Source organism: Mustelus asterias, chromosome 23 (genome assembly GCF_964213995.1).
Source record: "Mustelus asterias chromosome 23, sMusAst1.hap1.1, whole genome shotgun sequence".
Taxonomy (NCBI): Eukaryota; Metazoa; Chordata; class Chondrichthyes; order Carcharhiniformes; family Triakidae; genus Mustelus; species Mustelus asterias.
In genome coordinates, this window is record NC_135823.1 from 63,770,981 (window position 1) to 63,783,054 (window position 12,074).

Below are 12,074 nucleotides of genomic sequence, written 5' to 3' on the forward strand. Positions count from 1 at the left end.
CGCAGCTCTGGTGGTGGTAGAAATGCTACAATTGGCCTTAGTATTTCAAGAATTATGTAGAGAAGAATGAGCAAGAGCTGGTTGTCTTAGAATTATAGAAGCATACACCACAGATGGAGGCCATTTGGCCAGTCATTCCGGTGCTGGCCATTTGAAAGAGTTTTTTGTCCACAATCCTGTTAAGTTCCTTGTTCTGAAGTATCTGACTTCTAAAATTATTTGTGGAATCCACTTCCACCATCTTTTCAGGCAGAGCTTTACAGATCCTGGCAATTCTCTGCACACACAAAAAATTCTCTTATTTCTGGTTGAGATCTATTGGGGTGGCAGAGTGGTAGCACTGCTGCCTCACAGCGCCAGTGGAGTTTGCACGTTCTCCCCGTGTCTGTGTGGGTTTCCTCCAGGTGCTCCGGTTCAAGAACATAAGAACAGAGGAAATAGGAGCAGGAGTAGGCCAATTCAATAAAATCATGGCTGATCTGATAGCGAGTTCAGTTCCACTTACCCGCCCGCTCCCCATAAATCTATCTATCTGTGACTTAAACACATTTAACGAGGTAGCTTCTACTGCTTCATTGGGCAGAGAATTCCAAAGATTCACTACCCTCTGGGAGAAGAAGTTCCTCCTCAACTCTGTTCTAAATTGACTCCCCCGTATTTTGAGGCTATGCCCCCGAGTTCTTCTTTCCATTGTAAGTGGAAATAACCTCGCTGCTTCTACCCTGTCTAGCCCCTTCATTACCTTATGTGTCTCTATAAGATCTCCCCTCAACCTTCTAAACTCCAATGAGTACAGGCCCAGTCTACTCAATCTCTCCTCATAAGCTAACCCCCTCATCTCTGGAATCAACCTGGTGAACCTTCTCTGTACCCGCTCCAAAGCTAATATATCCTTTCTTAAATAAGGGGACCTCCCACACCCCAAAGATGTGCGAGTTAGGTTGATTGGCCATTCTAAATTACCCCTTAGTGTCAGAGGGACTAGTTAGGGTAAATACAATGGGGTATAGGGATAGGGCCTAGGTGGGATTGTGGTCGGTGCAGCCGAATGGCCACTTCCTGCACAGTAGGATTCCATGATTCTATGTTCCTCTGATTATTCACCTCATATCTTTGAGTGTTTGGCCTTAACCTACTGTCATCAAATTCCCCTTCCTCCTTTAGCAAAGTTTTTAAAAAGCTTGCTGAAGCAATCGCAACTAACTGGAGAAAACGTAATGCCATGGAATTCCCCCTGTTTGTGTTGAGAGGTAGATTACGTAGCACTGGAACACCCAAAACACTGTGTGCATGTTCAGTTCTTTCAACCACCACTCTTTTTTTACTTTGTCGTTTACAAACGCCTGGGATGTTTAATAAAGACTAGGGAGAGGGGCAAAAAAGCATGAGTGACATGCACGAATGGAATGGACCTTTTCTCTCGCCCATAGCCAAGGAACCATTACGACCAAAATATCTTATGTCTGTGTGGACAAAGAAAGTGAGACAAGCCGAATTGGGAAAGAAGCCTGTTAAAGTGGGCCCATAATCAAATTGCTTTCCTTCTCATTAACATGAATCATCAAAATTACAACATCCCAACAGTACAGAAGGAGGCCATTCAACCCATCGAGCCTGCACCGACAATAATCCCACCCAGGGCCTAATCCCATAACTTTACGTATTTACCCTACTAATTCCCCCCCTGATCGCTGACCCCAGTCCGAAAGGCATGCTGGTTAGGTGCATTGGCCATGCTAAATTCTCCCGCAGTGTAACCCGAACAGGTGGCAGAGTGTGGCGACTAGAGGATTTTCACAGTAACCTCATTGCAGTGTTAATGTAAGTCTACTTGTGACACTAATAAATAAACTTAAACTTAACTTGACGCTAAGGGGTAATTTTAGCCTGGCCAATCAACCTAACCAGCACGTCTTTCGGACTGCGGGAGGAAACCGGAGCACCCGGAGGAAACCCACGCAGACACGGGGAGAACGTACAGACTCCACACAGACAGTGACCCATGGCTGGAATTGAACCCAGGTCCCTGGCGCTGAGAGGCAGCAGTGCCAATCACTGTGCCAGCTGTTTAATTTACAAGAAGATATTCCTTTGGGTTCCTCATTCTCAGTATAAACCAGTATAATTTTGCTTAAGTAATTGATGTGCAGATGATTTTCAATTTTAGTCATTAGTTTTGCTCCTTGGCTATCTTTTTAAATCACAATTCACCAGATCAAGTACTGTTTTTAACAGAAGCAATATTTTATTTCAGTTACGATGTTGAGTCCCAAGATGTGCGGGTTAGGTTGATTGGCCATGCTAAATTAACCCTAGTGTCGGGAGATTAGCAGGGTAAATATGAGAAGTTATGGGAATAGGGCCGGGGTGGGATTGTGGTCGGTGCAGACTCGATGGGCCAAATGGCCTCTTTCTGCACTGTAGGATTCTATGAGTGTACAGGACAGAAGTACATTAGATTTGTCGTGCAACTTAAATTTCTGAGGTGTCGTTAGCATAGTAAAGTCTCCCAAGCTGAAAACAAAAACGCTGGGCAGTGACCAGTGGATAAATCAGGTTGGTTGATGAGAATACGTCTCAAAAGGATTTCAGGAGACAGTTCCAGGGAGTGGAGCTCTCCAGCAATTAGCTTTTGTCAGTCACTGAGTTTGAATATTTTGGAAGGTTGAGATTCAGTTCAGCAGTGATCCATTCCATAGTGAAATATGAAAGCCTTTCACTATTGACTGTCCAAGCCAGTGAATGAATAAGAGCAGTTTTGTGGTACTGTAGGGCAACTAAGATCAGCATAGCCATTACCAAAAAAGTGCTACCACTTAATAATCAAATTTCCTTTTGGTTATCTAACCTGTGAAACGTCTCGAGTGTTATTCGTTATGCATTGTTATTCGTCCTGGTTAATCCGGACAGTATCAATGCCAACACTTATAGAATTATAGAATCCCTACAGTGCAGGAGGAGGCCCATTCAGCCCATTGAGTCTGCACCGACCCAATCCCATCCAGGCCTTATTCCTACATATTTACCCTGCTAACCCCCCCCCCCCCTAACAGTAATGGACAATTTAGCATGGCCAATCAACCTAACCCACACATCTTTGGAGTGGGTTAGGTTGATTGGCCATGCTAAATTGGAGTGTGGGAGGAAAGTGGAGCACCCGGAGGAAACCCAAGCAGACACGGGGAGAATGTGCAAACTCCGCACAGACAGTGACCCGAGGCCAGAATTGAACCCGGGTCCCTGACATCCGTGTAACACCACCTCTGGTCAATCATAGAAACAAGTGTCTGACCATTGACTCAGGCGCCAGTATACCATGACATGCTAACGGCACGTCCCAAACACAGTTCTGTAAGTTACTTTGCCACATCTATGTTAATGCTCATGCAGCAGTCAATAGATTTTGGTGCATGATCATTTGAAGTACAAACCTGCATGTGCACAGTGTCCAAGTTGCAAAGGAACTCGGAACAACACTGCTGCAAACAGATATAAACTCACCTGCCTCAGTGTGAGAGTTTGGTTCGATGGACCACTAATACTGTATGCCTAAAATGCCTTTGATATACAACAGTGTTATCAGAGATGTAAATCATTTTATTATGGCTTTCCTGCTATTTTACTCTGTTATTTCTCTGTAAATGTTTGCACCTGTGTCCACTCATAAGATCTTAAAATAAACATTTGTACCTACATTTATTAACTTTAGGCTGCTATCAAGCAGCTCCGATCAAAGCTTAAACTTGTTCTTCGCTTTATTAACATCCTCTCCATTGTAACTGTACCACTAATTAATGTCTTTAACAAGGTTAATTCTCCTCACATTAATGGTATCATTTCCAACGGCTATATAACCATGTGGTGTAATGAGGCAGACTTTTAATAAATTGATTGATGTGCTTTCACTAGTCCCCTGATAGCACTGTGAGAATTAGTGTTAATGATTTTTCTCTGATAGTTCAACAGTGTCTATCTGGTTTGGCAATTGGGACCAATGGTTGTGTTTTACACAAATGACATCTAATTGCTTTGTGGCTACACTTTGTTAAAATGAGATTGGTTCCAACAGGAAATTTCTATTGCCAGCCATTATTCATCATAATTAGGATGACAGCATTTATGTATGTATATTGTGTGTAGACTACAATAGGAGTTAAACTGAGGTACTGTACATTCTGATGTTATTCTTCAATTCAGTTTGTGCTTAGTTTAAATTAGAAAGTGTTTGAAATGTGCAGCCGGTCAGTCAGAATCTGTGGACAGACAAAACAAAGCAAGGTTATGGCAGACCCTTCTCTATACCCCAAGACTTGTCTCATTCTCTCCAAATGCTGACTGACCTGTTAGGTGTTTGCAACATTTTCTGTTTTCATTTCAAATTTCTAACATCCTTGGGTGCTTAATTTGACTGTATCATTAGTAAGCTGTGCTGTGCTTAACAAACAGTATCGAGATAGGGAGCTAACTTGTAAAACAAGAGCCTGAAACAAAACAAGTGAACTTTCGCATTGAAACATTTTTAATTCTGTCCAGAATGGGTTGTACTGATTTTTCACCATCAGCCTCCACCTAATGTTTTTTGGGCAGGATGAATAAGGTTCAAAGTTATTTATTTAGCCTCCCTTGGTCTTCATCTTATCCCTGTATCTTGGATCTACAGAGATGTGAAATATTAATCTTTTCCAGACAATCGCAGTAATTTTTAAGAATGTTTGTAGTTCACCCAAGAAATAATGTAATTGTTTTTTTTCCCCTCAATTTTCTAACCATTTTTGTCAAATGGTATTTTCCCATCATTCGTGGTGGGAGGAGAAAGTGAACACGATCTAAGTTCCCAACAGGCATAACTATTTTAGTCGTGTGATCATTACCATATATAGGATAGGACCCATGTGACCCTTCAAAATGAGCTGAGACAACTGGGGCAGAATGCACCTGAGAGCATTAATTAAACCTATTTTACAGGCTTCCCACAAAGGAAGCGTCGGGAAGACTGCTTGTTTTTCCAACGAAATCCAAAGCCTTTCGCTCCAATGTCCTAAAAACATTGATTCTGTTAGAAAAGGATTTGAAAGGCTTTTGTAACTGGGCGGAAAATTGGATTTTCAAAGTGCCTTTGAACTGAGCATTATTGTACCGAGCTAACTGGGCCAAATTTATAAATGAGCAGGTCATCAATGGTCAAGACAGTAACTAGAGACAATCTTCTGAGCGAGCATGCACGATTGAGGATTTCAGGTTTCCCGTAATGTTCTAAGCCAAGTCCCTGCCCCTAATGTTCCTGGATAAAAGACCTTGGTGATGGTCTGATGGCCGTTTGGTATGTTTCAAAACTGCCAGTGGAATTTGAAAACTATTCTAGGTCTGGCACCAGCCTGTTGTACTGAGCGCACAGTTCATGCCTACACAGTTCACCCTTAAAGAGGCAAAGCTAAAGTCAGGTCTGACAATGCATCTGCTTCTTAGTCCATCTTGTGCTCAACCCTACTGACCTATCTGTGGGGCTTTTAGTTTTTGGATTCAATTACACTTCAATACATGTTTTATTGATGGGCAGATGATGGAATGGTAGGAGGCTGGACTTCCTCAACCTCAACAATGCCCGGGGACCATAGCCAAAATACTGTGGACACCAGAAACCGGAAATAAAAACAGAAAAAGATGGAAATACTCAGCAGGTCTGGTAGCATCTGTGAAAAGAGACGCAGTTAACATTTCAGGTCAATGATCCCTCATCAGATTCCTCTTGACATGGGAGTGATTTGCATGCCTGTACTAAGCCTTAATGACTTGGCTTGACAGTGCAGGACAACAAACACCTTTGTGTACAATCTTCCACTTTGACCTGACCCACACATAGCTTAGTGTATGTGGATGTTAAATTAATTTTTTTATTCATTTTTACGGGATGTGAGCATCACTGGCTGGGCCCAGCATTTATTGCCCGTCCCTGTCTGCCCTCCATTTCAGAAGGCATTTGCAGGTCAACCACATTGCTGAGTCTGGAGTCACATGTAGGCCAGACCAGGTAAGGACAGCAGATTTCCTTCCCTAAAGGACATTCATAAATTAGATGGGTTTTTATAACAATCGACAATGGTTTCATAGTCATTAATTCCAGATTTTAATTGAATTCAAATTTCACCATCTGCCTTGGTGGGATTCGAACCCAGGTCCCTAGAGCATTATCCTGGGTCTCTGAATTACTAGTCCAGCGATAATGCCACTACGCTACAGCCTCCCCTAAATTTAATGTTCAATCATTTATCACAGACAAAGTCTTTGTAACTTTTTGAAAGAAGTTCACTCTCAATATAAACAAAAGTTCTTGTCCCTTTCCTACCTGTCCAAAGTGACCATGTAAATCAATTTCTGAAAGAATCATATTCAGCAACATTCATTTTATCTTTGTGGATGACTGATATTCATATTTAAAATCTTGAGTCTGTAGTAACTAATCTAAAATGTATGTGTTTATAAATGTGCTAGCTTTTTCAAATCTAGATTTGCCATATTTGGTTATTAACTCATCAACTTTGGATTAAATTAGAAACCATATTTTGCTATCGTGACATTACCACCTCCTTAAGGAAAACTTTTTGATGTCTCAGTATTATTCTAACGTATTTTGATTTCCTGATAAGATCTCTCTTAAGGTCACCTCCTGCAGGTTGGGCCGATGCAGGCTCAGGCTGTTCCATCTAAAATAGCTGATACGAGAAAAAACGTTGTTGTTTTTCAATGTTTTGCAATTCTCTTCCACATTTAAAGTAAAGTTTAAAAGTTTATTTATTAGCCACAAGTAGGCTTACATTCACACTGCAATGAAGTTACTGTGAAAATCCCGTAGTCGCCACACTCCGGCGCCTGTTCAGGTACACTGAGGGCGAATTTAGTAAGGCCAATTCACCAAACCAGCACGTCTTTGGACTGTGAGAGGACCCGGAGGAAACCCACGCAGACACGGGGAGAACGTGCAAACTCCCCACAGACAGTGACCCAAGCCGGAAATCAAACCCGGGTCCCTGGCGCTGTGAGGCAGCAGTGCTAACCACTGTGCCACCGTGCTGGAATTTTGAATTCCGCAACTGCTTCAGAAGCAGTTGAAGCTCAAGCCTCTTGCTCAGCAATGTGTTTCTGTGCAGTCATGTATCATAGAAATGTAAGCTAACATTGCAAAAATGGAATTGGAGAAATGTTAGATTCCCAGGCTTTTGAAAAGTTTTCGAAATGAACGAGTTGTCGGATTTTATCCTCCTCGTATTCGTGGTAAATAAGCTTAGAAAGTTGAGCAGATGGCCCAGGCAAAGATCTGTTCATTTTTACGAGCCATGAATTAGAGCAAGATGCCGTTACTGATTTATAACCAACTTTTTGCCCCGGAAAAGGACCAACTAAGTCCTTGAATTCTCACCCACATTTCCCAATATGTGTGGGTGAAACTATTCAGCATTTTAGTCAAGCTGCACTGAAATTTGATCAGTAAGAAGTCTCACAACACCAGGTTAAAGTCCAACAGGTTTATTTGGTAGCAAAATTTGCTACCAAATAAACCTGTTGGACTTTAACCTGGTGTTGTGAGACTTCTTACTGTGCTTACCCCAGTCCAACGCCGGCATCTCCACATCCTGAAATTTGATACCAGAGCTCAAACTCTGCTCCTGAGGTCTCTCTTCGGCCACCTGCATAAACAGTTGAGCTGCAACACATTGTCATGTTTCAATACAGACTCAAGTGCAGACTCGAAGGGTTGAGTGGCCTAAATTCTGCTCCCATGTCTTACGGTCTTATGAATTCATGTCGGTGCAGGCTCGATGGGCCAAATGGCCTCCTCCTACACTTTAGATTCTATGATACTTGAATGATATAGATTCCACAAAATTCACTGAAATAGGTTATCTTTTTGTAATTTACTCATTGCCGATATATATGGAATTTCTTTAAATTGGCAATTTTACTCAGAGAAATCACTAAAATTTGATTTGATTTATTATTGTCACATGTATTAACATACAGTGAAAAGTATTGTTTCTTGCACGCTATACAGACAAAACATACCGTTCATAGAGAAGGAAAGAGTGCAGAATGTAGTGTTACAGTCATAGCTAGGGTATAGAGAAAGATCAACTTAATGCGAGGTAGGTCCATTCAAAAGTCTGATGGCAGCAGGGAAGAAGCTGTTCTTGAATCGGGTGGTACGTGACCTCAGACTTGTGTATCGATTTCCTGACGGAAGAAGGTGGAAGAGAGAATGCCCGGGGTGCGTGGGGTCCTTAGTTATACTGGCTGCTTTTCCGAGGCAGCGGGAAGTGTAAACAGAGTCAATGGATGGGAGGCTGCTTTGTGTGATGGATTGGGCTACATTCACGAACTTTTGTAGTTCCTTGCGGTTTTTTGTAGTTTATAAGTCTGACTTAAAAACAAGGGTAACAATAGACTCATATGTCCATTCTAAAGTCTGACAGCAGCAGGGAAGAAGCTGTTCTTGAGTCGGTTGGTATGTGACCTCAGACTTTTGTATCTTTTTCCCAACGGAAGAAGGTGGAAGGGAGAATGTACGGGGTGCGTGGGGTCCTGTAGACTAAATGGTTGGGTTGACGGCCATACTAAAGATCTCTGGAAATGGGAGGAATTTTTACACCTTGAATTGTTTAGGTTGGAAATTATCGACGGGTCTGGATTGTAAAACAAAACCTTTTTCTTTCACTGCTTTCTAGGGTTTGCAGTGGCTCAGCACATAAACCAGCAGAGCCCCTCACCAGCTTCGTCCCCTTCCCCACCCTCTAGTGGCACCATCACAACAAGCACAGGCTGCAGCGATACCATCACCACCAGCGCAACTTCCACTCCCTCCGCAACTCAGAGCCCCACAGGTAATTCTGCTGCGTATTTCAGAGCCTTGGTTAATGCATTAAGAAGTGGTGCAACAGTCCATAAACTACTTTTTTATCTTGTTATGGTTAATGAATACATAAGAGTCAAATTAGGATCTGAAAGTCTTTTTTACCCCCACTCTTACCCGATTAGTTGATGGCCTATTCAGGCTGCACGCATGAGGAAAGGTGAAATCTGGCCTCCAAACCGAAGCTCGATTCAGCTTTCTTACGAAATATAGAAGCAGGCTGTTTAGCAAAAGAAAATGATAAAAAAAACATGCTGTGGTCTTATTTCTGTCACTGTGTTATGTAACATTGCACATTGTAGCAGAAACCCAAACAAGTTCCTTGGAAGTTGGAGAGGAAGTGCATGAAGTGATACTTTAATTGTCCTGTTTCTGAACCAGTAGCTCAAGTTAATTGGATGTTGTATAATCACGCGGAAAGTGATGTTGCAAAGCTTAAGAAAATATCGCAAAGGATGCAACAAATGGTTCTTCGATAATGCAGTTCCATTTACTTCCTACAGTGGATTTGAGTAACCTATCCTCCAGACAGGACTTCCTGTTCCAAGATGCTGAGCTCCAGCGCCTGGTTTACAAAGCAATTTTAAGAGATAAAATAAAGTTTATTTATTAGTCACAAGTAGACTTATATTAACACTGCAGTGAAGTTAGTGCGAAAATCCCCAAGTCACCACACTCCAGCGCCTTTACGGGTACATTGAGGGAGAATTTAGCATGGCCAATCCACCTAACCAGCTCATCTTTGGACTGTGGGAGGAAACCGGAGCACCCGGAGGAAACCCACGCAGACACCGGGAGAACGTGCAAACTCCACACAGACAGTGACCCAAGCCGGGAATCGAACTCGGGTCCCTGGCGCTGTGAGGCAGCAGTGCCATCGTGCTGCCTATGATTCAAATGGTTTCATGTGTAAAGATTCTGACGCATTTTTCACTGCATCAAATCCTGCTACTGAAGGGTGAAGGGACCTGACTCTGAGAAGTGGTTGTTTTTTATTAATGAATATTTAGACAACAGGACAGCTGATAATGTCACTCTCCTTGATTTACGATTGAAATGGCAGGGCACCAATCCTCCATTTGTTGGAATCCGTACAATTGAATTTCTGCAAACCACAAAAGATTTCTAATTTTTTTGTGTGGCTCACCTCTGCCTATTAAATTGCCTCACCCTAACCCCACCAGTGAAATCCTGTGATTGGTTTGAGGGAAGCACCCTCTCCACTTGTAAGGAAACATCTGTCCTTCTCTGGACATGTCCTTATGGTGCCACAGTTGCATTTGAGTCAAGTAGTGCACAAGAAGCGCAAGATCTCCAACCTACCTCATCTGATGTGTACACAGGAGGTTCATCAGTGTAATTACACTGTGTAGCACAATTTAAAGTTTAAAAAGTTTATTTATTAGTGTCACGGGTAGGCTTACATTAACACTGCAATGAAGTTACTGTGAAAATCCCTAGTCGCCACACTCCGGCGCCTGTTCGGGTACCCTAAGGGAGAATTTAGCATGGCCAAATCCACCTAACCAGCACATTTTTCAGACTGTGGGAGGAAACCGCAGGAAACCCATGCAGACACGGGGAAAATGTGCAAACTCCACACAGACAGTGACCCAAGCCGGGAATCCAATCCGGGTCCCTGGCACTGTGAGGCAGCAGTGCTAGCCACCGTGCCACCCCAATCTAGTCCCAAGTGGTCGTGATAGCGATGACAGCGCTGCTCCTATGGCAGCAATTGTCTAAAATAAATAGGTGTTTTTTTTTTCTGCTTGGTTAACTTTTCAGTGCAAACAGTCGCTGTGGTGCCACTGGCTACACCACAGATAAAATGATAGTAAGTAGATTAATCTTAAACTGTGTGTCACAACCTGTAGTACAGTGCACAGTATTTTCACTCCTTCCTCCTTTCCCGCCAGTTTTCTCCCCTCTCCTGTATTCCTGAAGGCATGTGCTTCTTGCTTGCTTGTAATTCGACGGGTATCGGGATCTCTCGGAAGCAGCAGCCCTGCTCTTTTCCATCCTGGAGAATTCCGAGGCTCTATGCAGCAAATCAAGTGCTGTGCCAGTTGTAAACAATCAAAAGGCCATAACCTGGTACCTTCCTGGATTGCATCATTCGGGTGCACACTCCCATAAACGTACGAGTTTGTTTTACATTGACAGTTTGTATTTATAAAGCACCCTTCACATAGTAAAATGGCTTTACAGAAATGTTATCGGATTTAAATTTGACATCAAAGGAGATTTTAGGATGAAAGCAAATTACTGCGGATGCTGGAGGACAAGGAGAGGAGAGCAGTACTTGCTCAGGGCAGGCATTCCTGGAAGACAAGTGGCAGAGAGTTAAACACTGGAAAAAAGCAAATTACTGCAGAGATTTTGGAACAGGTGACCAAAGGTTTGACAAAGTGGTGGATTTTAAGGTGTAAAGGAGGAGAGAGAGAGAGGTTTATGGAGGGAGCTCCAGAACCTGGGGCCCACGGTTGAAGTCACTGTGTCAATGGTGGGACAGTGAAAATCACAGGAGAGGGCAGAATTCGGAGAGCGCAGAGTTCTCAGAGGGTTGTAGGTTTTTATTAGTCAATGTAGATCTTAGCATATTGCAGAAGAGAACCGATTTGGGGTGTTTATGTTGTCAAATGACTGAAGCAGAATGTTCTTCAAATGTGTGCTCACAGCAAGTGTTCAGTGCTTTGTATGCTTCAACCCTTTACATAGGAACCTCTTCAGTCACCATAACTTTGACAGGAATGATTTAGACAGAAGGTTTCATTGTTCACCTGCACTAGAGTTGTTTAAATCATTTTACTGAGTGTTTTATGGGATAATATTTCATGATTTGTTTCCAGTCAACACTCAGCACCCAGATTTGTAAATTTTGAACAAAAGATACAATGCAATTGTTCGATGGTAACAACATTGACCTAATGGGTCTGAAATATTAATAATGTTGTATTGATTTGTGTTCCTTGGATGTAGTTTGTTATCTACCCTTGGGCAAGTAGCTAGGTTTTACAGGAATGTTCTGTGCAAATATTCTTCTTGTGAATTGCAGAGCTTGTTTTTGCACTAGTGAACTGAAATGAAACCCTTTGACTTATCCACTGTATGTAAAGGCTTCTGTATTTAGCTATATCCCATCTCCGCCTAACTCCACCCCAGTTAAAGGCCT

At 42.5% G+C, this 12,074-nt stretch overlaps 1 protein-coding gene across 5 annotated transcripts in view; it reads left to right on the top strand.

Annotated features, from left to right (window-relative positions):
• The window catches only part of clec16a (C-type lectin domain containing 16A), a 270,292-nt gene that overhangs the window by 233,575 nt on the left and 24,643 nt on the right, over positions 1-12,074 (top strand). For all 5 annotated transcript variants that reach the window (XR_013500698.1, XR_013500697.1, XM_078240789.1 and 2 more), the window contains one exon: positions 8,718-8,873. Coding sequence is in view for 3 of the 5 variants with exons in the window: in XM_078240789.1 (XP_078096915.1) it covers positions 8,718-8,873 (156 nt within the window). In the remaining 2 variants the exon portion in view is untranslated. The remainder of the gene's footprint in view (positions 1-8,717; positions 8,874-12,074) is intronic.